Source organism: Schistocerca piceifrons, chromosome 2, assembly GCF_021461385.2.
Source record: "Schistocerca piceifrons isolate TAMUIC-IGC-003096 chromosome 2, iqSchPice1.1, whole genome shotgun sequence".
In the NCBI taxonomy this organism is placed as follows: domain Eukaryota; kingdom Metazoa; phylum Arthropoda; class Insecta; order Orthoptera; family Acrididae; genus Schistocerca; species Schistocerca piceifrons.
This window is the reverse complement of record NC_060139.1, coordinates 355,091,045-355,118,768: the sequence shown is the minus strand read 5'-3', so window position 1 is coordinate 355,118,768 and position 27,724 is coordinate 355,091,045. Positions and strand designations below refer to the sequence as shown.

Here is a 27,724-nt window from a genome sequence, read left to right as displayed (position 1 = left end):
GTTGGGTTTCAGGTTGTGTAGATCAATTTCGATATTTGTGTGTTTGTAGTGTTTATTTATTAAGTGTTCTGTGAAAGTGGGTTGTCTGCTGTCACTCTTCCGAGCACCGAGCGAGGTGGCGCAGTGGTTAGACACTGGACTCGCTTTCGGGAGGACGACGGTTCAATCCCGCGTCCGGCCATCCTGATTTAGGTTTTCCGTGATTTCCCTAAATCGCTCCAGGCAAATGCCGGGATGGTTCCTGTCAAAGGGCACGGCCGACTTCCTTCCCCGTGCTTCCCTAATCCGATGAGACCGATGACCTCGCTGTCTGGGCTCCTTCCCCAAAATAACCAACCAACTCTTCCGAGCTCTCATGTAGGCTACTCTGTGTACCTGCTTCAGAAGTTTCTACTTCTTTGTCATATGTATTGGGATTGATAGGAGGGGCATATGAGTTGGTACATACCTGCATTGATGAATTTGTCTGGAATTCTTTTGCCTTATCTTAGTCTTTGTTGTACTGTGTCGTTTGTTCTGAATGCTATTGGGATCCCTTTCTTCGTCAGTATATTTCCAGTTCTGTGTACTATTTTACTATTGTAACTTATGCCAGGACGTTGTGACATGGTCTGCTGTTTTGTATGGGTGTTGTGCCTCTGAGTTTTCTGCCCCTTTGGCTGTGCATTTGAGTTGGTGGCAACTATCATTTTCTTTAATTTTTACCTTGTTGTTGAGCTTGATTATGGTGTCTGTTTTGTATTCATTTCCAACAGCAATTTGTTTGATTATATTTAGTTCGTGTGTGTAATTTTGAGCTTTCGGAAGAGTTCTGTTTATGCTATGGAACATGTGTATGAAACAGGTAAATATGTGAACTGTCTGGTGATTGTATGAGCTACGGATAACAGTGCTTGTCGATGTATATTTTCTGTAGATGGAAAATTCATGTTGATTGTTGTTTCTTGTAACTGTAAGGTCCAGGAAATTTAATTTCTTGTTTTCTTCAGTTTGCATTGTAAAGTACACTTGTGGTGTACTATATCAATGTTACTATGTAGCTCTTCTCTCCTTCTTAGTGTTTCATCAGTAGCAGTTTATTATTTTTTCACCATGTTGTTGAATATTATGTTTTCTTTGTGATGCAAGATAATGATGGCTAAAGCTCCACTGGAAATAGAAGTTGATGTTGAAAGTGAAATAGTTTTGTTCTGTGATTAGCCCTAGGATAAACGAGATTTCGTTATTTGTATGTCGGTCAATTTCGTGCTTTTCAGATGTTGTTCCGTGTATAGATGAATGTAATGTCAAATGATACCAGTGTTGCTGTCGAGAAGATCTTAATATTCTTAATTTTCAATATTATGACTCATATATTTTATAGTCTTCTTTTTGTTTGTGTTTGTCTATGTATTCTGTAGAAATGGGTGCATGTGTCTCCCTAGTAAGTAAGATCAAGTTTGTCTGAAATTAACTACTGGTCTGACTGGAATATTAAGTTTGTGGATCTTTGGAAGGCTTGTCAGAAGCGCATCTTTAGAATTCTTTTGTGTCATTCTTTTTGTCTGGTTTTGTAGTGTGTGTGTGATGCTTTTTAAGAGTTTCTTCAGGTTCCGTCGGTATCTTTGGATTGGTCACTGGTTAGCTTAGTTATATTATTTTGTGCCAAGAAATTTTCTGTTTTCTCAGCGTATTCTCTCTCTGTTTTTAAGGTCATTAAGTTCCCTTTGTTCACCTAAGCGACGAATGCATTATGGTGTTTCAGTGTCCTGTCTATACTACTTATGGTTTTCTCACGAGATGTTTTTATATTTGTATTTATAGATCGTTTATTCTTTCTAATTACTTTAAACGACAGCCAACATAAATTTTCCATCTACAGCAAACCTACATCGACAAGTACTGTTATTCGTGGCTCATACAACCACCTGACAGCCCATAAATGTGCCAGTTTCACAAACATGCCCCACAGTATAATCAGAACACTTCTTAAACCTGAAAGCTACACACATGAACCAAATATAATCAAATAAATTGCTATTGAAATTAATATAAATCACATACCAGAAACAAGTTCAGCAACTAGATAAAAATGAAAGATAATGATAGTGACCACCAACTCAGGTGCACAACCAAAGGGTTTGAAAACGCAGAGGCAGAACACACAGACAACACATCAGACCTCATCACGTAAGAAAAAAGAAATACTGGTACACATTAACTAAATAGAACATATCCGCACATATACCGAAGAAGCAAGGGATTCCAATAGCATTCAGGATGAACAACATAGTACAGTAAAGGCTGGAAAGTGATAGCACATGTTCCACCATCGCAGAACACATGATAAATATAAAAATCGCCATCCCACACAAATACCGAAATTAATCTAAGCATCGTGAACTCAGCAACAGTTTACACCGTAAACTAACAATAGAAGATAACTATTACAAGCAAAAGACTATAGTGGAAGGCAAAAACCCAATAAATGGAAACATAACACATTTGCAGCAAAACACTCTCTACTGCTTTAAGAGAACTGACATATCAGACGGAACAGGAACAGAACTAACTCTCTCTCTCTCTCTCTCTCTCTCTCTCTCTCTCTCTCACACACACACACACACACACACACACACACGTGATCACTCTCTCACCACAAACCGAGACCGAGACCTAAGTAAGGACCAGAAGTCGTTGGCGCTCCGGATACGGCGTTCTAAACCCTCTCGTGACACGCGATTTAATGCTCTGAAATACTGCCATGGTGTCAAGCTAGGTTTTTCTACGTGTTTAGAGCAACAACTAGCCGAGCAATGAACGTTAGCAGATAACAGATTACGTTACAACCTAGTGCCCACCGAAACTGTACCGTAATTCCCAATACACACAGTGAAGGTGTGCTCCAAGCTCTCCCATGTAATATACCTTCTGAGGAGGTTAAAAGGTGTATTGAGTGACCAATACCTCATAACAGTATATTGTGCCCTATTCCATAGCCACATCAATTATGGCCTGTTGTTATGGGGGACATTCTGCAGGTTGTAAGAATGTGCTAATTCTACAGAAAAAAGCTCTCAGAATAATCACATCAAGCAAAAGACAGGAACACTGCAGGCCTATATTCAAGCAGTTAGGAATTATGACAGTCTTCAGCCAGTATGTGTTTTTATGTCTCACCAGCGTGAAAGAAAACCAAGGAGTCCTCAGCATGAGGCAAGATATACACAATCACAATACCCGTAACAAGAGGAGCATCGAAATACCCAGGTGTCGACTGACGGGAACGCAAGCCAGCTTTCCAGTGGTTGCCCTAAAGATGTTCAACTCACTGCCTCAAGAAGTGCAATCCCTGCCGCTAGGAACATTCAGAAGGAGAGTAGCACAGGACCTGAAAGAACGCCCATTGTACTCCATTGGTGAATTGTTTAATAGTGACCAAAGTGAATGGACAAACAAATATTGTTTCTATTAGGTATAAATGTCTTAATTTTGTGAATATTGTTTTAAAATGTATATATGTAATTAATCTTGACGCAGTCTGTCCAGTCATGACTGGTAAACGACACAGATCTAGTAATAAAGTAATAAAGTAACAATAGTATAACATTTTCATATTTGTTAATAACATTTACATATTAGTTAATAACAGCTGCTCATACCGTTGCGATTGTTATGCTGTACGTCGAAAAAAAAACAGCAACAAACATAGACAATATGCCGAAAAAGTGACACAAACATAGAAACAATGCAGTGACTCAAAAGTAAAAAGGTACTGTAAAACTATTCAAAGAATATGGACCCATTTTCAAAAATTCGTATGTATTCAAGTACAAATCCAAAATGAACAAGCTGTATACCAATGAAAAGAGGGAGTTTCCAAGTTTTTGGCGGGCGGCGGCGGGAGGGCGGTGATGGTTTCAGAAGCGGCCGGTAGAGTTTGCGCGGCAATAGGGCCGTCATTCCGCTTCACGGTCCACTTTGAGTGGGATGGCGACAGTAGAGCACAAGGTCTTCTACGTTCTTGAAAGGCGAGTCACAAATTGCAGTGCAGCAGGCATTTCGTACCAAATTCCTTATTCAACCACCAACTCGCAAAAGCATTAGCCGTTGGTTTAAGCAATTTAAACAGACTGAGAGTGTGTGCAAAGCAAAAAGCACAGACCGACCGCGTGTGTCAGAGGATGACGTCCGACGCATTCAAGATAGTTTGGTGCATAGTCCCCGTCGAGAACTTGGGAAACCCCAACTAACTGTACAGAAGTTCGGAGACGGCGTTTGCTGTACAAGCCCTACCGATTACAACTTGTACAGGCTCTCAACCTCCATGACAAAGAGAAACGTCTTGCATTTTGTGGTTATGTGCTTGCAAAGATGAAGGATGATGCATTTCTACAGCGTGTAATTTTTAGCGACGAAACGACGTTCCACCTTAGTAGAAAAGTCAGCAGATACAATGTTCACCTGTGAGGTTTGGAAACTCCACATTCACCATTGCAACGTGAAAGAGACTCACTGAAGATCAACGTTTTCTGTGCCGTACCCCGTACAAATGTTTATAGGCCGTTTTTCTTTGCAGAAAGAACTAGAATGGGAATTTTGTACCTGGACATGTTGGAACAACGGATGTTCCTTCAAGTTATGGAAGATTCCTGAACTTCATTTTCCAACAGGATCGAGTTCCAGCCCACTGGTACCGTGATGTATGAGACTTTTTGAACGACTCCCTTCCTCAGCTCTGGATCGGTCGCAGGGGACTTGAGGACCTGGCTCTGCACTTCCGGCCACCGAGATCTCCCGATCTCACACCCTGCGACTATTCCCTATGGGTTATGTGAAGGAAGCGGTTTACGTCGCGCCTCTACCAACCACTCTGAACGATCTACAGAACAGGATCACTGCTGCCATGCATTCAGTAACAGCAGATATGCTTTCGCGTGTGTGGGACGAATTTGGCTACTGCATCGATGTTTGCCGTGCAGCCAACGGAGGCCACATTGAATTTTTATAACATTTATCACATTTATAATTATTAAAACTAATAAATTACAAATTATTACATTTCTTAAATTGATATCGAACATAAAAAACTTTGGAATTTCCTCTTTTCATTCGTATAAAGCTTGTTCATTTTGGATTTGTATTTGAATAAATACGAAGTTTTGAAAATGGGTCCATCATTTAGAATAACCCTGTACAATATCTAGAACCAACCACTGCACGCGATGTTAATTTTTCATGTTTTACAATTAAGAAATACGCTGCTGATGGCGATATTTTTGCTGAAACAGCAATATATTGTTGGGAAGATAGTTTAGCAGGGGAAATGAAACATCCTGACTGTCCACTTTGTACCAGCTTGTTTGGGAGACACATAAGGACAACGTCGAGTGATGGTAACAACCACTAGACTAGCTGAACTGAAAAAAGAAGAATGTGTTTCAGAGTGAGAGCGAAAATTTACAGTATAGACTCTGTCATTTGGGCATTCAGTGCTGGTGAGTTTGAACAATGACCTGTTGTTTCACTGAGAGTCTTAATTTATTAATAGCTAAATTGATTGGATATATCAATAAGTCAGATCGAGAGCACATGCTGCACTACTCATGATGATTTATTCTACTGTATTTTATTGTATCCAACAATTATTTAATGAGCATCGAGATAATAAATGTAACTATGTTTCCAGAGGTATCCCAGTGTTGACCTAGCAAGGGACATTAAACGAATATCTGAATTGTATCAGCAGTACTTCCTTATCACACGCCACAGTTAGATTACTTATCAGTATTATATTTCGGGTACCAATTAAACTGTTCAAAAGACAACAAAATTAATGCAATCAGTGCCTCTGTGTTCTTAAGTGAAACTTTGTGATCGATACTTTTAGCATAATTGCACGGAAAGAAATTTGTCACTAAGAACAGCATTTTATCCATCAGTTGCGGTTAAGACCTCATAGTGTAGGGAAGGGGGACAAGTCATCACCTCTGGGCTAGGTAGAAACATATGCTGACTTCTAAAACGTGTACATCACCTGAGGGACCAGTTTCAGTCTCGTTGGTGGGACAACTTTTATAATTCTTGTCTTTTGTCCCGAAATTCCTGAACTGTGTTCTCAAAGCGCACTTACCTAGTAGCTATGATTATTATTATTAAGGTCAGTGTTAATAGTATAAAGACTGATCAAATGAAAACGAGACGGGCTATACAACGAGCATGGCGCTGACCTTGGTAACGCAGGTGTGTGTGTGTGGAAATGGCCTCTTTTTGGAATTAGGAAAGAACAGCGCGAACGTCCTCCGGTGTGCCATTAGTCTTTTAGATGTGTTCCATGTGAGATCAGCGAATCGTAATGGTGTCCTGACTTCACCATGGAGGCTGGGAAAGAGGAACAGCGATGTATAGTGCGGTTTTTGACTGTGGAAGGAGTGTAAGGGAGTGAAATTCATACCCCAATGTCTGCTGTATATGGCGATCACAATCTGACACGTGCGTGTGTGTTTACGTGGAATAAGCAATTTCGAGGAGGTCGGATGTTACTGACAGTAGTCAGTCAGGACGGGCTCATCTATCATTGGGGCAATGGATACTACCGTCAGAAATGACCGATGGCGGTCGGTGGAAGGTAATCGGCTGATTTTGGACATTAGAGACGGTACCGCTCTCGCCATCTTGACAGAACATATCAAGTTGCGGAAAATCTGTATGCAGTGGATTCCTGTGCAATGGATTACCCACAGCCTGACGGAAGAGCAGAAGTTGAACAGAATGTCGACATCACTGCATGAATGGAATTGTATCACTATGAAGAATATCGTTTCCTGCCCCGCATTGTCGTGGGAAATGGAACATGGTGTCATCATTTTGAGCCAGGGAGCGAGCGTCAGAAACGAACAATGGAAGCTCATGGATTCACCCCCACCGAAAAAATCTATCAAAGCTGTACACACCAGCTCCGGAAAATGTCATGATGATCTTTTTCTTTGACTGCAAGGACCCACTGTTTATTGATTTTTCTGGAACAAGGCGCCACAATTAACGCATTTCGCTTTGTCGACAATTTGCGAAACCTGAAGCGCGCTATCAAGTCCAAACGCCCAGGAATGTTGACGGATGGTATCACTCTGATACAGGATAATTCCCATTCACATATTGCCAAGGCTGTGACCACACTGCAGAAATTTACCTGGGAAGCCCTGATTCATACTCCACACATTTCCGATCTCTCCTCACGCGATTTCCATAATTTTGGTCTCCTGAGGAAGACATTTGTGGTCGTCGATTTGCTTCGGAAAAAGAGGTGCACGCTTGAGTACAAACATGGCTCTGTAGGCAGAACAAGAATCTTTCCGTGAAGGCATTGGGAAAAATGTATTAACAGTTATGGCGTTCTTTTTTTTTAAGTAATAAGCAATTTACTTACATTTTTTCATCTGCCTCATTTTCATTTGACTACCACTTATATTTATGTTGCAGAATATACGTTTCGACAATAGTCGAGTAGTAAATACGTACCTGAATCATCATTATTGTAAACTGTGGTAGCAACTCGTCGGTTGATCCCATATCCTTCGAGAACCTATTGAGTATGCGTCCAGATGGGTTCGTGTCGAAAAAGCGCATAGGGGCTCTCAGTATGCAGCTGAACATCTTGTTGTGCAGATTTCGAGAAGCCCGCATGCACATGTTGAAGAAAGCTACGGATCGTATTTGAGTAAGCAAGATGCAGCCGACTACGAGGCCTCCATAGAGCTCCAGGAAGAACTCGCTGGGCGGAAGCGACGCCAGCTCCTCTGACAACGTCTGGTTGCTGCCACCGGCTGCCTCCAGATGCATCTGTAGGGATGTCCTCAGTACCTCCGTGTTAGACCTGTTGTAATAAGTCATTTAAATCTTTGAAATAAATGATTCATTAATAACGTAAAATCAAACTGTATTTCACTCACACTCCTGAAATATTGGGTCAGTGCATAAGTTCGCAGCGTTTCTCCACAAATTTAGTAAACCCAACAGATACACATGAGACTTTAGTCATCAAGAATACACTATTGGCCACTACAATTGCTACGCCAAGAAGAAATGCAGACGATAAACGGGTATTTATTGGACAAATATCTTATACTAGAACTGACATGTGATCACATTTTCACGCAATTTGGGTGCATAGATCCTGAGAAATCACTACCCAGAACAACCACCTCTGGTCGTAATAACGGCCTTGGTACGCCTAGGCATTGAGTCAAACAGACCTTGGATGGCGTGTACAGGTACAGCTGCCCATGCAGCTTCAACACGATACCACAGTTCATCAAGAGTAGTGACTGGCGTATTCTGACGAGCCAGTTGCTCGGCAACCATTGACCAGACGTTTTCAGTTGGTGAGAGATCTGGAGAATGTGCTGGCCAGGGCAGCAGTCCAACATTTTCTGTATCCAGAAAGGCCCGTACAGGACCTGCAACATATGGTCGTGCATATGTAGGGTTTTCAACACGATACCACAGTTCATCAAGAGTAGTGACTGGCGTATTCTGACGAGCCAGTTGCTCGGCAACCATTGACCAGACGTTTTCAGTTGGTGAGAGATCTGGAGAATGTGCTGGCCAGGGCAGCAGTCCAACATTTTCTGTATCCAGAAAGGCCCGTACAGGACCTGCAACATATGGTCGTGCATATGTAGGGTTTTGCAGGGATCGAATGAAGGGTAGAGCCACGGTTCGTAACACATCTGAAATGTAACGTACACTGTTCGAAGTGCCGTCAACGCGAACAAGAGGTGACCGAGACGTGTAACCAATGGCACCCAATACCATCACACCGGGTGATCCGCCAGTATGGCGATGACGAATACACGCTTCCAATGTGTGTTCACAGCGATGTCACTAAACACGGATGCGACCATGATGATGCTGTAAACAGAACCTGGATTCATCTGAAAAAAATGACGTTTCGCCATTCGTGCACCCAGGTTCGTCGTTCAGTACACCATCACAGGCGCTCCTGTCTGTGATGCAGCGTCAAGGGTAACCGCAGCCATTGTCTCCGAGCTGATGGTACATGCTGCTGCAAACGTCGTCGAACTGTTCGTGCAGATGGTTGTTGTCTTTCAAACGTCCCCATCTGTTGGCTCAGGGACCGAGACATGGTTGCACGATCCGTTACAGCCATGCGGATAAGATGCCTGTCATCTCGACTGCTAGTGATACGAGGACTTTGGGATCCAGCACGGCGTTCCGTTTTACCGTCCTGAACCCATATTCTGCTAACAGACATTGGATCTCGACCAACGCGAGCAGCAATGTCGCGATACAATAAACCGCACTTTATCAAAGTCGGAAACGTGATGGTACGCATTTCTCCTCCTCACACGAGGCATCACAACAACGTTTCACCCTGCAACGCCGGTCAACTGCTGTTTGTGTATGAGAATTCGGTTGGAAACTTTCCCCATGTCAGCACGTTGTAGGTGTCGCCACCGGCGCCAATCTTGTGTGAATGCTCTGAAAAGCTAATCATTTGCATTTCACAGCATCTTCTTCCTGACGGTTAAATTTCGGGCCTGTAGCACTTCATCTTCGTGGTGTAGCAATTTTAATGGCCAGTAGTGTATATCCTTCTTCACTATTTGCAATAGTCTGCCAAATCTGGGACAACTTTTTGATTCCGTGATTGTAGAAATCACGTGGTTTTTAGGCGAAGAACTTGTGGAGCCATGTTCGGAGTACATTTTCATCCGAAAAGATATTCCTTGAGGGTTGTGGACAATGTGAAAATCTGACGGCTCAGGGACGACTAAAGTGGGTGCGGAATGACTTTCCAACCGAACTCCTGTACAGTGATTTTTGTCGGTGTAGCAGAATGAGGGCCGGCGTTATCTTGGAGTAGCATCGCTTCGCGCATTCTTTCTGGTCGTTGTTCTTGTACTGCGGCTGCAAACGTTACGAGTACTTCTCGGGGAAGCGATTCTTAGCACACTACCCCGTCGCTTTTCCATCAGATGCATAACAATAACTTTTCTGGATGCGTGCAGGTCTTCGTACTGGGAGTTGACGCTTCGTTTAGGCTCAACCGTTCCTTTCGATTCCCTATGTTAGCATAACGGCACCATTTCTCTTCACCGTATACAGGATAGGAATAATCGGTGTTGTTATCTAGCCAACTGACAACGAGAGACAGGGATGCACGTATGTCCACCCGCTGGCTTTTGTGATTTTGGCCTAGAGCATGTGGTATCCAAACACCCGATTTTTGAACCTTCTGCACTGTATGCAAATGTTGTACTTCGGTAGAGCGATCACAGTTCACCACATGTGCCAGTTTTCGAGTACGCTGACTTGGATCATTGTGGATTAATGCGTTTAAACGGTCTTCATCAAACCGCGAAGATCTCGCTGAATGTGTAGTCACTAATGTCAAAACGAAACAATTTTATTGTCGTGTTCTATCCAATGGCTTTATCCCCATACACGACGCAAATGTTTCTGGCTGTCTCCACTGCTGTCACCTCTCTTTCGAACTCGAACAGAAGACTATGTCTGGAATGTTCCAATTTCTCCACTTGGCACTCAATTTTCTAGCGTCCACAGCTCCGCTCACTGTCTCGAATGAAAAATTGACAGTATGTAAATTCAAATAGCAACAGTGAACTACAAATAAAAAATGACAATCATTAAATAAACCTGTATCAACCGGAATACCAACAACACGGAAAACAAAAACGCTACGAACTTCAGCACGAACCTAATAGTAGAACACTTAGGCAGACCGGGTATCCAGTCTAGTTCTCTAGCTTTCTCAGATAGTTTCCAATGAACTACAAGTTTTTGAATCAAGGTAGTTTAATATCAAATTTGAACTTACTGCTCATTCTACTCCAAACTGCAGAGGGGATTATTAGCTCACATAGTATGACTGTCAGAAAATTCTCTTTGGCACTTATTTTCTGTAGGTATCAATTTTGCAATACTGTAGTTTGGACTCGATGACGATAGATAATGAAGCGTGCAAATGCTGCATCGTCTTTGCTGTCTGTTTCGGTGACTTTTACGGGGGCGAAAAGCGCCCACAAAGCACAGAGGCCTAAACGTAGAGGGTCCTCTTTCACATATTTGTTAAGTTGAGTGATTTCTTTGAAGGTGCTGACAAATAAATATCTTTCAATACTTTATTTTCACATTGGTCTAGTGATCTCATGCCAGTTGACAATTTCTTTTCTCAGCAGATGTCAGAAATTAATAATACAATTTTAGAGATTTTCCGTGGAAAGCTCATTGCACTACACGATAATATTCGAGACACATGACGTGATACGTACTATTCATTCTGCAATAGCGGCAGACAAATTACGAAGTCACGACCAAGGAGCTTTCTGAACGTTGGTCGCAGATATTGTAGACAATATTGGAATACAGCCGCTACCTGTAATATTAGCATAATTGAAATTTTTGCATTAGACGAGTCAGTCACTGTAGGAAAATCAGAAACCGGTGAAATGTACTGTTTTTAACGTTCGTGTAATGACAACACGATCTCGCGATGCTAATACTTCGTAGCTGTGGTGCCGATGGCTCTAAGGAGTTCACACGCAGAACTGAAGTTATGAGAGAGAACGATCTGAAGAACGCAGGAAAAAGTTCGACTGCACCACGCGCCGTGGTGGGAACGTCACCAGCCTTGGGCGGGTCGTGGAGTGGCAGCAGCAGCAGCAGCAGCGGGCGGCGAGCAGCAGCGTCCAGTTCTGCTTGCATTGAGTGGATCAGCCGAGCGGACGCGACAGGCGACGGCGAAAGCCAAGTGCTGCGCTGTTATCGTCACCCAGCCGACACTTCGGCTGTTCAGGATTCCTTAACTTAATTACCCCATTATCTGATGAAATTAATTCAGCCTAATGAAATTAACTGTAATGTCACATTTGTGTTAGTATTAACCAGCACAGCATGAGATTTTGTTGAAATATCCAGTGTAGGTGCTACCCCGAGTCAACCACAAGATATCTACCTTTCGCTTGGAACGATGTGCGTATTATACAGGTAAAAAAAAAAGCTCGTGCGTAAAAGAGTACTGGATTATTATGCGCACATGGCGTTCTCGAGAGGATAAAGTCGGGGAGAGACCACAGCAGCCCTTTGTCTCATCTGGATGATCCTTTCACTCACGTGCTTGACGTCTGGCTGTATGTCTATATCTTTATGGAGGACCAGGGCAACTCCATTATTGGATTCGCTATCGTTACCACTCTAGTACAGCACATATCCAATTCTCAGTGATTTCTACTCACAGCTTTCCCACTTTGTCTCATTCAACCCCAATATCCTGAACTTACGCCTGTCCATGAGATCTATTGGTTCTTCACATTTGTTAGTGTTAGCGTTCTCTTAATTTCTAAAATGTATAGGGCCATCAGACTACTAAGAATTTATCGTGACAAAAACTAAAAACACCTGCAGCCGTCCTTGTGATTTTAATTTATTTTGTCGCTACCAGTTTCAACGCTTCATTGCGTTTTCTTCAGGCTGTGTTTGATGCGGTACAGGTTGATAAGATCCCCATACATAACCCATCAGTTGTCAGCATTACTGGATACACAGATAATGTGCCAGCACTCCAACCATCAACTCCCCAATCGGGACAGTTGATGGTTGGAGTGCTGGCACATTACCTGTTCAAAATGGTTCAAATGGCTCTGAGCACTATGGGACTTAACATCTGTGGTTTTCAGTCCCCTAGAACTTAGAACTACTTAAAGCTAACTAACCTAAGGACATCACACACATCCATGCCCGAGGCAGGATTCGAACCTGCGACCGTAGCAGTCGCGCGGTTCCGGACTGAGCGCCTAGAACCGCGAGACCACCGCGGCCGGCACATTATCTGTGTATCCAGTAATGCTGGCATGAGGATCTTATCAACCTGTACCGCATCAAAGACAGCCTGAAGATGACGCAATAAAGCGTTGAAACTGGTAGCGACAAAATAAATTAAAATCATAAGGACGGCTGCAGGTGTTTTTATTTTTTGTCACGATAGTAAACGGCCGTCGTCCCAGAGACCTCCTGCTAAAAGGATGGACATACAAAAACTAAGAATTCAGGACAGCAAAATAACAGAATAAAGCTGATAGTGGGCTCACGCGGCTCTTCGTAGACGGAGGCAATAGACGTGTGTCTAACAGGAGCCAGCTCAAAACATGTCAGCATAGTATGGACCGTCGAAGAGAGAGAAGTTTTCCGGACAGACTATGGTCGGGAATGCACGGTTGTGGATCTACGGCCATAAAGCGGTACCCAAACAGTGACGAGTGAACGGAAGTTTTTGCTGTAAGCGGAAGCATATGATGTGCATTACATTGAGGTTTTGTCCGCGCCTACTCGTCAACGCCGATTTCACCCAAATTTATGGTACGTGCAGGGCTTGAGTGACGGAAGTGTGAGCTTCAGATGACCGAGCGTTTAGGAAACACCGTATTTCCGGCACGGGTCTGGCGAGGCTTGAGCCATTTCTGTTAATGTAGTTTCCAGGCAGCTTTTAGCACAGCGGAAAGGACACAGAACGGTAATCAGAGGCTTGTGTGGTTGACGACCTACGAGGATACTTTTTTATTTTCAATTTTTACATTGCTTAGACCGTAAATAAACCGAAAACGTGCTCAACATACGTACTGTGTTTATTAATATTTACGTGAAAATCAGGAAAGGGAAAGACAAGGGAAAACTTAGGATTTCAAATAAATATCCAATGATGGATCATTCTGACGGCGTCTAGGAGGACTGTGCTAATAACTTTCCAAGAAGGGATTGTAATTAAGCGTTCGAGACTTCGTCTTCCAACAGCATCATTTTGACCTTAGTGCAGCCCTCGGCAGCTATTGCAGTCCTGCGAGGTCTATGATTTTGGTCAGGTAAGGAGTTCCATCAAAAAGCTTCCAAACTGCTCTTACCTCATCGAGAGAGAAAAATACATCACGAGAAGACTGCACCAAAATAAATTCCATTGCACATCACCAGTTATCCTCGCAAGTATTTAGCGACATGATGCGTTACCTGTTGTTTGTACCAAACTATATGACGAGAGAGATTGTAAACCAAGTTCGTTTTTCTATAGAATAAGACAACGAACTAATTGTTAAAATGTGGCGTTTATAACTTGTGCCAGACACCGACAAAATTACTGCTTCTCTGTTTTTACGATGAATATCACTCTAGCATGTGTAAATCATCAGTTGTAAAATAATCAAAGTAACTAATTTTGCATACGAAGTTCTCGTGTCCGCCTTCCTGCAAATTTACTTGCAACCCCGAATTTTCCTTTGCCTTTTCTTTTCATGCCGTCCATGAAAACAATAATATATATCATACATTGAGCGTTAAATTTCACTATATTTACAGAGTAAAACAGGTAAAAACTGAAAATGAAAAAATTCCTCATAAAGACTCGCGCAGTTTATTTAATAGTCAAGCTTTCCCAGTATACATCGCAAAAAATTCTAATGTGACGTAACTAGCCACGGATAAAAATCTAAAGTTTGTCTAACTTCGTTCAGCTACAACCATTACCTTCAGCTAATTTAATTAATCATTGCATTCTTTTAGCTGAGACAAATCAGTTTACAAGCACACACATCCTCGCTCTCCTCGCTGGATGTCTGTCGTTTTATTGCCGTACCTCCATAAAGATGCACATTCGTCTTACGGCGACTTTCACAAATTCCAAGTTCCTACCTTTGTCCGGTATGCTGCCAGATAGTTTCTCGCCCACGCAACACATTTTGCACGTCGAAGTAAGTACAGGTCGTTCGCTGAACGCGACTGATACAGGACACTCCAAGACGCGATAAAGCACTTAAGAGAAGGTGTTGTAAAATATAATGACCCGAACAAATTACAGTAGAACAAAGCAAATCACAAGGCGAGATAAGGAAACAACTTGCGACAAGTTAACATGCGTTGAATGAGCTCTTTACGAAGGACAGTAAGCGTTAAAGCGGGCTATCAGAACCTACAGAAAAACAGCTGCAAGTGTGCGATGTAACAGTCCAGTTATATCTCCTTTTCTATTTTCCCCAAAATATTGATTTAAAACAAGAGAATTTGTGCCAAAAATATATCCATTGCTGAGTGGTAGAATAACGGGAAATAGCGGGAAAATTTATTTTATTAATCTGCGAGTTAAAATATGTTTCAGATTACTGGCTGGCAAAGAACATCTGAGTCTTCACCCAGTATTCCACATCAGGGTTGAGTACACGTAAAACTTATGTGGCCGCGGAGTACGGATACAGAATACGGTGAGGCAAACTTCACTCTCAGAAAGAATATTGACACTGTGTTGTGATAAAGTCGGTCATTGCTTTGTGTTCCAACTGGACTAACTTCTTTCTGCCATACTGATTTCCTGCTTTATATTCTCAAGGTTAATATAACCAGCTGCAGAGTTTTTAATTTTTATTATGAATGTATCACGAGTGTATCTTCATACTACCTTTGTATTTTATGGAGTGTGGGCGAACTGATGATAAACACGTATTCCAGCAGTTATGTTTGCATTAGATTGATATAATCTTTTTACAATGCGAAGTCATAATCGACTCTTAGAAACTAGAACGCCTGCGTATTCGTTAGAATTTCAACTTTAAATCCCACTGTTTAGTGAGAGGCGCCTGGCAGTGGCGAAACATTAAGCAGTCTGACGCTTATTTACGTTTCCAGCAATGTGTTCTGTGCTGATAAAAATAATACCGGAAGACGATTTACTTTGATAAAACACCCAGTGTACCCCAATCCAGAAAAGATTTATTAAAACAAGAAGTTAGAGCGTTAAATCTACTTACCAAATCAACGCCTACACATTTGCCTAATGCTTAATTAAGTTCAATGTTAGGTTGCTCAGAGCTCACCTGAAACCATTTTGCACAATCTGCCGTATCAGTCATAGCATGCAAACAAATGCTAATAGCCTTCAGTAGGTCAAGGAAAATATTTCTAGTTTCTGACGCAAACTGATCCCATTGTGTGGTTGAAGAAGGAGAATCATAATGGACGTAGTTTTGAGTAAACACAAGCATACCACTCCTATTAGGACACTTCTCAGCACTCTTGGCAGTCCTATCTGTCACTGTAGCAGGAGTGATTAACGGAGATTCATATTTTAGCAAGGGCCCACTACGATATGCATTTTCGAGGAAATCCTTGCTATGCGAGAGAGAGAGAGAGAGAGAGAGAGAGAGAGAGAATATAATACGCCAATGCAGTCAAACCCTACCTACGTAAACTTACTCCTGGTAGTGATTCCAAAATAAGCAGAAATTGCACATTATGCTTCACTCGAATTAGTGCGACAACCGCCATTTATTTTGTAGCTGAAGTCACGGTGTGAGGCCTCCGTATCTAAGAGAGACTGTGCATAACCAGCTTATCAGTCTGCAGTATTCCCAGTCGTATCCTTACGTCACAAAACGTAATTGAAGTAAACTTTGAGTTTCGCAAATATAACGACAAAAGAAGACTACCGAGTATTACAGATCGATATTGATCCCAACACTGCGCCAACGAGCCAGGTATATTTTCCAACGTTTCTCAGCCGCGTGAATACTAGTCGTCATAATGGCACCAAGCGAGCTGACCGCGCTCCTCAGGTACGTTCACTATCGACGCGACACCGGATCCTGCTGACTGAAGCACATACCACTGGTATCACGCCACAGCGACTGCTCCCAGGTTTGCTTAGCTACAGTATCCAGCACCTTTAGATAACGCAGTGAGGAAACTTTTGAGTACAGCCACAATCTCCACTTGTCACAGCAAAATACTGCACTGATTTTACCAAACAGTTATTCGTTCCCTTACAAAAGACACAGAAAAATTCGCGCTACAAATTATTAGCAAAGCATAGATTTTGAAGATACAGCGTCTTACGACTTTGTAATGCTGGACGGAGTTTCACGGATTCAGCCCCAAGCTCTACCTACTCGAAGGGCCGTCTGCTATCTGCCAAGACATCGTCTACAAGCCCCAAGCTTACGTCCAAAACACACTACTTTCAGTTTTGTACAACTGAGATTCTTTTATATCTATGAATAAAGCCAAGTCTGAATTGCATTAGTAATAACAAAACGGGGAATTGTTAAGGCGCTGTCAGTAACAAAATGGTAAACTATAAAGAGGCAACAGGCCTCATCATAGATCATTTTCCCAGGTTCTTAATTCTCGTTCCCATACCGCATATGTCCGCAGAAACTGTAGCTCGTGCATTTGTCACCCACTTGGTGTTACACTATGGAAGTCGTGAAGCTGTACTTACAGATCAAGGCACGAATTTTATGTCTGCATTGTTTACAGAAGTCTGTAGATTCTTTCGAATCAAAAAGTGGAGAACGACACCGTTTCATCCAAAAGCGAACGGATGCCTGGAGCGAGTCCGCCGCACCGTTAAGCGCATGCTCTCTTATTATGTCAATAAAAATCACTCTGATTGGGACAGGTATGTCCAATACGTCACATCAGCTTATAATAGCCTGGTCCATGAAGTTACAGGATATTCCCCTTATGAAGCGGTGTATGGCCGCCCTATGAATTCGCCTTTTGAGATTGACAAACTGCCCCCTGGAATTAAATCCAAAGACGTGGAAGGTTTGGCACGACGTCTAACAGCCATTTGGAGGAAAGTGAGAGGGAACAATGCAAAAGCCACTGCTCAACAGTTACAGAGGGATAATCAGAAACCAAAAATGCCCGAGTACAAGGTACGAGATCTAGTTACGTTACCAGTAGTAAAAAAAGGAAGAACAAAGAAGTTGTAAGTGGGCTGTTTAGGTTTTTTTATTGGTAGCGCCACGTAGCGCTCTGTATGAAAATCACTGGCTGTGCTGTGTGCAGTCTGTGGCTAGTTTGCATTGTTGTTTGCTATTGTAGTGTTGGGCAGCTGGATGAACAGCGCGTAGCTTTGCGCAGTTGGAGGTGAGCCGCCAGCAGTGGTTGATGTGGGGAGAGAGCTGGCGGAGTTTTGAGAGCGGATGACCTGGACGTGTGTCCATCAGAGACAGTAAATTTGAAGCCGCCAGCAGTGGTTGATGTGGGGAGAGAGCTGGCGGAGTTTTGAGAGCGGATGACCTGGACGTGTGTCCATCAGAGACAGTAAATTTGTAAGACTGCATGTCATGAACTGATATATATATATATTATTACTTTTGAACACTATTAAGGTAAATACATTGTTTGTTCTCTATCAAAATCTTTTATTTGCTAACTATGCCTATCAGTAGTTAGTGCCTTCAGTAGTTTGAATCTTTTATTTAGCTGGCAGTATTGCCGCTCGCTGTATTGCAGTAGTTCGAGTAATGAAGATTTTTGTGAGGTAAATGATTCATGAAAGGTATAGGTTATTGTTAGTCAGGGCCATTCTTTTGTAGGGATTATTAAAAGTCAGATTGCGTTGCGCAAAAAATATTGTGTGTCAGTTTAGTGATGATCAGAACAAGTAAAGAGAGAAATGTCTGAGTACGTTCAGTTTTCCTCAGCTGTTTGAAAATCAAATAACGTAAGGGGTTTACCAGCACAGTAATTCACTAATTTTTCTAAGGGGACGTTTCAAAGTTTACACCTACGTATGAAGGACCATACTGTATCACGCGGCTTACTTCACCGGTAAATGCAGAAATTCAGTTACCAGAACGCACAGTGATCGTTCATTTCGACAGGTTAACGTTGTACAAGGATTCCTAGCCACCCCCGCTTGATAGTGAAACAGAGCCTGTTACGCCAGTAGTTCCACTCAAGAAAGAATGTGATACAACCGCCTAGACCGCCACATAAATATGCTCTAAGATTGAAACACCACTATGAGTTACATTCCAGGGATTAGATCCAATATGACATGTAATCAGCTGAAAAAGTCCTGAGTGAGACAAGAGGATTAATTGACAGAGACTACAGTCGTTGCTATATATTTATTTAAGCTGTGCATGTTAGTTGTAAGTATACCTAAGGATTGGCAACCATTAGTAACAGGATCTACGATGTCACCTGTTAATGGAAGTGATTGCCGTTTTTGTAATCATTTTATCAGATATCATTTAATATCTCCAGTAATGTTGTCGTAGCAGTCGAGAATTGAAAACACAAATACTTATTGGTAATGGAATTGAGGGGAAAGTTGTCCTTGCCAATAGAACACACGAAGTTAAGAATCAGTTAATCTTGTATATGTCAAAGCGATTCACACTTCACCTGTTGATTTAGTGAATAGTGACCAGACACAGCTATTAAAGCTTTACCATAAAAACATGACAGTAACATACATTCGTAACTGCCAGTAGACCAGTGATAACATACTGCCATCTACCTGCCATTTGAAATACGCCCCATTACCTGTAGGTTTATGCTGAATGTATACACGCCAATAATAACAGGAATATGTATGTCCAAGTTAAACCACAAATAAGTTACTTTAAAAGTAAAAGGAGTCTTCCTTAAGTGCTATTTTATTGCTTTCATAATGCGATGTTGAAGAGACAAGAGGTAGGTTTTTGTGATACTACGTGTTTCCGTATATTAAATGCCGATGAAATGTTGCGCGGTTACCACCAGGCAGAGCCTGCCAGCCACAACTGTTTGCAGATAGTTCTGCCCCACCCTGCCGCTTAGCAATGCCACACCTCCTTCACTTCCCTCCTGCCTGCCCACTAAGCGAGTGGCCATTAGGACTTCACGCCTCCCTGTCACCTTGCGAAGCCCTGCGCTCCCACATCTGCAGCCCATCTACCGCCTCACTTCCAGCTGCCTGAGTGAATGCCATGTCTTTCTCTTGCGCAGAGACGTTCCCACTCACTCCTCTCCACTCCCCACCATTTGCCCTACAGGCCACGTGCCTCAGCAATGCTGAAGTAAGCCACCCAGGTGCACTCCCATACCTGCAATCTTACAGTGGTAGCGTAACCAGTAAATCCAAGAAGACAGGTAAGAAAATAAATCCACCAGCCTACTATTGCTCTACAGATTTTACTAGTCTTACCCAATAATGGCAATCTATTCATGTCGGTTATTTGAATTTTCGGTAAAGAACAAAATCGAGAGAGAAAAGAAATTTTTCCTTGTAAACGCCGTCTATACTGCCAAAAATAGGAGATGTTGGATTTCAGACAAGTCTCCAGCTGTGTTGTACTACCACTCTCGTGGTTAATAAATAGATCTATATGGTGTGAAGGAAGCCGGACCTTGCCGTGATATTTATTCTGTGAGTGACCGCTGTGTGGGAAACATGTCAGCAAAAGGAACGAGTCTGAGATGCCATTGTACCATACAGTAAAGACCAGTAAGAACCAAGTTAATGCTAATTCAGAATAACAACCCCAACATTAGGGTCCAGTTCAAACGTTATTAGCTACTAGGTCCAAGTAAAGGATATCTGAGAGAGTCAAGTCGTCATTACAATCCATGCAGAAGTATAAAAATCCATAAATTACGTACATTTCAGAAGAACAGAGTATCCAAGTGAGTAAATGAATCGTGATAGTTCAGAGAACTTTAACGATGAGTTATCTCAACACCACTATTACATAAAATTGAGCTTTAATCTGTTGCAACAGTAGCGTTGAGAGTGTTTTATGTACGTATTAACCAGGACGGACCCAGCGTGAATGCCAGCACTGTCACTGCAGCCGATTGAAACCGGTCGCAGCCATGCTGTCAGGTGTACTGTCAGCAACCTGCAATGCTACCCTTGTCGCATCTTAGTGCCCCAAGCAGCATTGTAACACAGAATCCTCAACCACTATATGACGAATACTTTGAATAACTTTATGCACATTTGCAATACTAAGGAAATTACTTTCCTGCCTATACACTCTACACATGACAACTGGACTCTAATTTCATTACAAACAAAAACACCAACCGGTAAGTTATATCGACGTCAGCGAGAGGCAACTAGTACCAGTACCAGTATTAAGAAGCAGGTAGGTGAGGAAGTAACAAAAGGAACAACAAACAAAACTCGGCAGAAAACGCTAGGGGACTGCCAACAATTAACCTTAGGTAGTTATGAGACCAAAAGTACAAATAACGCAGGAAATACTGTACCAAATGTTTAATGATATTAAAGAAGTTAATGTCAATTATTGATCTGATAACTGAAGGAGACTTAAAACTACTCTAAATTAAAGGTTGCTAAAGGAAGTAACGAGACACTGCACTATTCCACAGCACTACTCATATCATTGGCATAACTTAACGACACCTTTCTTTTAGGTAGACATACCAAAGCCATGCCAGTCTGTATGGAAATATAAACCAGAGCATAAGGGAATAACGGAAGATACTTACACTTAATTTGCTATGAATTGTCACTGGAGAATAAGGGAGTTTTGTGCAAAGGAAATAATATTTTGTACTTTTGCTTCTGTCACAGTTTTGTTACCACTTGTGTAACTATAATGGGATGCCAATTACTTATGTCTATGTATTACTTTTACTATTGTTCATTTTGTCAATGTTTCATTACCAGTTAGTAGAGAGTGTTGCTAGAACTTTGCAAGCACCAGTAATTGAGCATTTGTGTCAATGAAGCTAGTGTTCCCATGTGTCATTGTGTTGCTGGAATAATGGGGATAATTATTTAAATTTTAGGATTCCAAGTATGCCAGAGTGAGTTCCCAAGTATTGCCCATTATTTAAGTGCTTATTAATGATGTTCTAGTTAAGAAACCAATTCAGAAGGATAATTTAAGATGTAACCATGTTCTATTCATTTGTATTTGGATGTTTGTTTGGAGGGACATGCCATATGCCTACCCCCATGATAGATAACGTAAACGGAGTGAATAACGCCCACAGGACGAGTAGACTGTCCATACACCTAGTCTGTTGGATGAACAAGAGGACCACAACCAGCAAGGGATCAGGCGGAACCCTAGCTGTCTGTGCCATTCCTTAACTTTTCAATTTCGCGCCATAGTCCATCCTACCAACTTTAATCATTCCTCTCTCAACAGAACAACATATGAAGAGTCATGCAACACCCGCAAGGACACGAACCTGGCGTGACACGACCGGCAATCACGCAGACCCCTAGCTATGTCGCTTCTTAACTTTTCAATTTCGCGGCATAGTCTGTCCTACCCACTTTCATTTGTCAACTTTCAACCGAACATCATTTAGAGTTCATTACCCGGGCGTATTCCAACACAAAACTATTCAGTTCAGGTGAACTAACACAGTTAGACTTTAATCTTTCATGTCGATGAAGAGTTCACGAGACCTGTGTTCCGTGATCTCTGACGACCGCTGATCAGGCACTACCAGACGCGCATCTAGCCCGCAGCTAACCGCCAATAAGCGGAAATCTCAGTTCAGAACTTGAGCCTTCTTTGACATCAATCTTCCATTGTAGTTTCTAGAGGATCTCTGACTACTGAGGTAGTATTATTTAACTGTATGACGTGTCCCAGGACACTGCGATATACCCAAGGATAGATGGAGTTTTAAGCAACTAGTTGGGCCTGATGAGGCCAGCACCTAGGAGTTATAGAGACGGTGAGTTTAGTCGCAAATGGTGAGAGGATGAAGACGGCGAATTTGGTCGCACAGTAAAGTTTTTTTTTATGTGAGAGATTTCGAGTTTTAAAAAGAAGTATGTAGTAGCTATCTTGGAATCGCAGCACTGTTGTATACACAGTTAGTAGGCGATGCCCCGTGTACTATACCTTCATAAAGGAAAAGCCCTTCAGAAATTACGCTTAATTTAGTCATTTCTAATTCCGTTCCTTGCGCTTTCTGTTTACACTGTGGAAGTCTCTAGCTTCTCATCGAGTTTTGTTTTCCTCCTCCAGTTAACAACAGCACTGAATTCCTCCTGGGCCATGTACCTTGCACGTGGCGGTTGGTGCCCACAGAGTGCCAAGCTGATCGATTTATTCCTTCAATTTTCGGTTTCGTAAGTCGATCGCCTACCTATCTCTTTCATCTATGCGTCATCACCTCTCGTATCTCAATATGACTACTACAGTCTAGCAGCGTTCATCCTGCACCTGGCTCCTCTTTGGCTATTCCTCTATTGTAAACAGAGGTTTAACCAGTATCATGATATTTCTTCAATGCTGATGTGAAGCATGCTCTTATATTTCTATACAATTTCTATAATTGAAATGTGTTTGTTGTTGTTTGTCCCAATCACCATGGGATTCACATTCAGCCTTCCTGGCCTCTCTAGCAGTACTCGCTCTGCATCCTGCCCATTTCTAGGCTGTCCACCCATTGCATTCCTGGCTGTACCACCTTTTTACAGACTTGCACAGTGACAGTACCACCTCGCAACACTGCTTCCCCCCTCTTTTCTCTAGCGTAAGGGTTAAGCAGAATTGCTTTACATACACACACTAGTAAGCCTGGATATTTGACACTGTCCTCCCACACTAACACTTTCTACTGTCGAGGCTATGCAACTTTTCATAGTCCCGGGCAACGAGATGCCCCACCTGCACCAAACTGGTGACTTTTTTCTTCGTGATTTTCAACAATGACTTTATGATGTTTATCAAGTATAATGATGCATGAGAAACGTCTTCTCATAATGTGATCATTATCACACTTGGATAGTCAGCCTAAAGAGGCATTTAACTATGTGTACTTATTGATATGGTATATGTGGCAATTTAATATGATACTTGTGTACCTCATTTATGTATGTTTATGTAATTTTAAACAGAACCCACTGTAACAACGCATCTAGCTTGATGTCACGCATGATCTCACTTCTGCCATACGTCGCTTTGACGTGGTTGCCGTGCTGACTCCCGCACGCATTTTTAGAGTATTAATAACCTTCCATGCCACTATGGCTTAGTAATTTAGTATATGTGCCCATTTACCTACGTTTTTTTCTAACTGAAAGCTCATTCGTGATTCTCTTGTCAATTGATTTGCCTGCTTTATCTAATATATCAAATGATCACCTCTTAACATCAATTGATGACCTTTTAAAACATGAGCAAGGACAGATTTCTTATGATCGCCTGTTAGCACACCCAAATGAATGGTAAGCAGCCACTAAACTACGTACAACCATTATACCCAGTGCTACGCAACCCCAGTCATTGCGGTTCTTATCATTGTACTGATATGGACCTTGTACAAAAAGGGATTTTACAAACGGTTAAGACCATCCCCTCCAATGGTTCCAGAACCCCAGCCTCAGGGCGAATATCGCCCATGACTATAAGAAAGAAACTATCGCACATGTTCACTCCCTTAGTTTTAAGAGTGCAACTGTGTTATCTACCAATGTGAACACTTGTGCGGTATATTGAAGTGCTCTCCTAGTGTTGACTGCCTGTTTAAATGTGTTTGAAACCTGTGAATCTCCCGTCATACCCCACTGTGCTGAGTTCCGTGAACGGGCTTGGCCACAGCCATGTCCCCCTTTCGCCGGCAGCCTGCGCACTGCCCACTGAGGACAGCACAACACGTCACCTCACACCACTCACCCTTGCGTGTAATGTCAGTGGTGATATGTTCACTTTTTCAAATTATTCAAGCAAAAGAGACACTTTAACTTCATCCTAGAAACAAGAACACTCGGCATGTTTGCCTCATTCAAACTATTATTTTCTAATGTGTTTCATTAATGTAATTTTGTTTTGATGTTGTAAGATGATTATTCCTTATTCTTGCATACACATAACATTGTTGACTTGTGTAAGTCCCTCTGCAACCCGTAGGTGGTCTTTAAAGTCTCCACACCCTCCCATAGGTTAAGGCCCCGGCCGTCTTCTGTGGGAGCCTAAATTGATCATCATACAGAGCGAAATCACATACGTTCTCCACTCCCACAGAAGGGGAAGGAGTGTAAGGGTGACTGCTATTGTAGGGGATTTTATTTTACTCTTTATTCGCTTTTAAAATATAACCTTATTCTTCTTGTTACAGCCAGGCCTCGGCCGGCAGCTTTGGCTGTCTGTAATTTTTCCATCCCAAGGTCTGGGAACAGCAATTCAGCAAGCATCTCGATCACGCACCTCCTTTGTGTGCTGACAAGGTAACGCTGTCTCTGAGACGCTGAGCAGGCCACGCTCTGGAAATTTCCATGCCACCCCTGCGGGTTTCTCAGCTTCTGACCAATCAGGGCTGAGGAAGCTGTGTGGCCGTGTTGGATGTACATGGCTGCCTGACACTGCTCGCTTGATCGTGCACCATGTAGCAGTCAACATCTCCTGCCATTCTCGGTGCTGCAGCACGCTTGATCGTGCACCATGTAGCAGTCAACATCTCCTGCCATTCTCGGTGCTGCAGCACTGCTGACTTTGTATTTCCAGACACCGCTTTTCCTTAACTGTGCGAACTACGGTTCGCCCCAGACTAAGCTATGGCTCACTCTCGCCTCCCTATGTGACCCTTTAGAAGGCAAAAGTGGCCAATAAAAGATTTATTACTTAAAATCTTCCCAATGGTTCTTTCACGCCCACTGCCACTTGCACATCGGGTAAGGTTAAGGAAAATTCATCTGATAGATGTAAAGGATTTGAAAAGGAAACCATTGAGAAACCGATGGAGGGTCACAGGAGTGGTGGTGCCACAATATAATTTACCAGCTAACTTCAAGTGTAAGCGGCAGGACCACTACGCTAAACATTGTCATGAAGGGCCCTGGCACGCCTGGAGAAAAAGCAGGGTGCCAGTATTTAGCAAAACCGGCAAACTGGTGCAGGGAAACAAAGAGGCGGCAAAGCCGCACAGTCGGGCCTTCTTGTGATAGGTAAGCCCACAGTTAAGGTAATCGACTGTGCAACAGAGAATGATGTTTTAATATTGTATTGTATAGAGTTAAAGAAGTATTTGAAGTTATTAATAGACAATGGAGCACAGTTGTGTTTGCTCAAGAGAACAGGTATCCTGGTAAAAAGTACACTTAGGATCAATGAAGCAGAAACGCTTCGGCTAAAAGGCGTGCCCAGTGAAGCCGTTAGCACAATAGGCACGGTACAGATACACTTAAGTGTGGACGGTACAGAGAAAGTAGGACAGAAATTTCATGTGTATGGGAGAGGACTAGATATTCCGTACGACGGGTTGATAGGCAGAAATTTCTTGACAGAGCACAGAGCCAGTTAGATTACGCAGGTAAAGTAATAAGACTGAAAGGGCGAGATATATCCTTAATAGTAAAGGAGGAACCAAAGAGATATGAGATCGAATCAGATTCAGCAGTAGGCGGGTAAATAGGGCCCCAAGAGGAAAAAATAATGTTATGAAGGTGGAAGGAAATGTACCACGGGGAATCGAAAAAGCGATGATTATTCCAAGGCAGGATATTGCACAAGGGGTGGATGTACCCGAATCTTTAGTAAAAGTGCGAAATGGTAAATGCATAGTGAGTGCATTGAACGTGTCAGAGGACAGAGTTCAGTTAGGAAATGTCAGAAAGGATCACAAAAGTGCGCGAAGTAAAAGGTAACACGGACATCTTAGGAAAGACGGAAAGTCGTGCTAGTCTGTTGCGAAGGCAGTTAAGAGTGGATCACTTGAACCCCGAAGAGAAAAGCGCTCTAGTAGAGCGCCGGAACATGCGGGGAAGGTAGTAAATGCTAGACCGTGAAGGATCCCTGAAACGCAAAAGTAAGTGCTAAAGGAGCAAATAGAACAGATGTTAAAAGATGACATAATTGTCGGAAGTACGAGCGCCTGGTACGCACCGTTGCTATTGGTTCCTAAGAAGTTAGACGCCAGTGGGAAGCAGAAATGGAGAATCGTAGTGGACTACAGACAATTAAATGACATCACTGCAGACAATTAAATGACATCACTGTAGGCGATGCGTTTCCACTACCGAATATCTCCAATATTTTGGACCAGCTAGGGTAAGCAAAATACTTCTCGACGCTTGATCTTGCACGCGAATACCATCATATACTGACGGATGAGAAGGACAGAGAAAAGACTGCGTTCAGTTGGAACTATCAACATTATGAATATAGTAGAATGCCGATGGAAGTGAAGGGAGTCCAAGCATGTTTGCAGAGACTGATGAATACAGTCTTGGTAGATTTGCAAGGCGTGAAATGTTTTGCATATTTTGATGACATAGTATGCTATGGGAAAATCCTTCAGGAACATAATGAAAATCTCCGGGAAATATTTAACACGTTGCGAGAGGACAATTTGAAGCTGCAACCAGACAAATGTAAATTCCTGAGGAAGGAGGTAATCTTCCTAGGTCATTGTATCACTGACGAGGGAATATCACCGCATATGGTAAAGGTGGAGAAGGTGAAGTTCTTTGCATAGCCGAAAACAATGAAAGAACTAAAAGGGTTTCTAGGATTGATAGGGCATTACCGACGTTTCATTGCAAATTTCAGCAAAATTGCGAAACCTCTCCATGAGCTCTTAAAAAAAGGAGTAGAGTACCAATGGGGAGAACGACTGAACAATGCGTTCGAAGAGCTGAAAGAGAAATTAATAAATCCTTCTTTACTTCAGTACCTTGGCTTTAGGAAACCGTTTACAATCACAACGGACGCGAGTAACGCAGCATTGGGCGCCGTGTTATCACAAGGGAAGAAGATTGGCGAAGACTTGCCCTTTGCATATGCATCCAGAGCACTAAACAAAGCAGAGCAAAACTATAGTACAACGGAAAAAGAGTGTTTGGCTACAGTGTATGCGGTAAAACAGTTTAGACCGTATGTATATGGCCGAAAATTCACTGTGGTGACAGACCATAAGCCACTAACGTGGATATTTAGTGTCAAAGATCCGA

At 42.4% G+C, this 27,724-nt stretch overlaps 1 protein-coding gene across 2 annotated transcripts in view; it reads right to left on the bottom strand.

Annotated features, from left to right (window-relative positions):
- LOC124776302 (ATP-binding cassette sub-family C member 4-like) overlaps positions 1 to 27,724 on the bottom strand; it is a 380,895-nt gene that overhangs the window by 50,088 nt on the left and 303,083 nt on the right. For both annotated transcript variants that reach the window (XM_047251227.1, XM_047251228.1), the window contains exon 17: positions 7,498 to 7,852. In XM_047251227.1, coding sequence (XP_047107183.1) covers positions 7,498 to 7,852 — 355 coding nt within the window. The remainder of the gene's footprint in view (positions 1 to 7,497; positions 7,853 to 27,724) is intronic.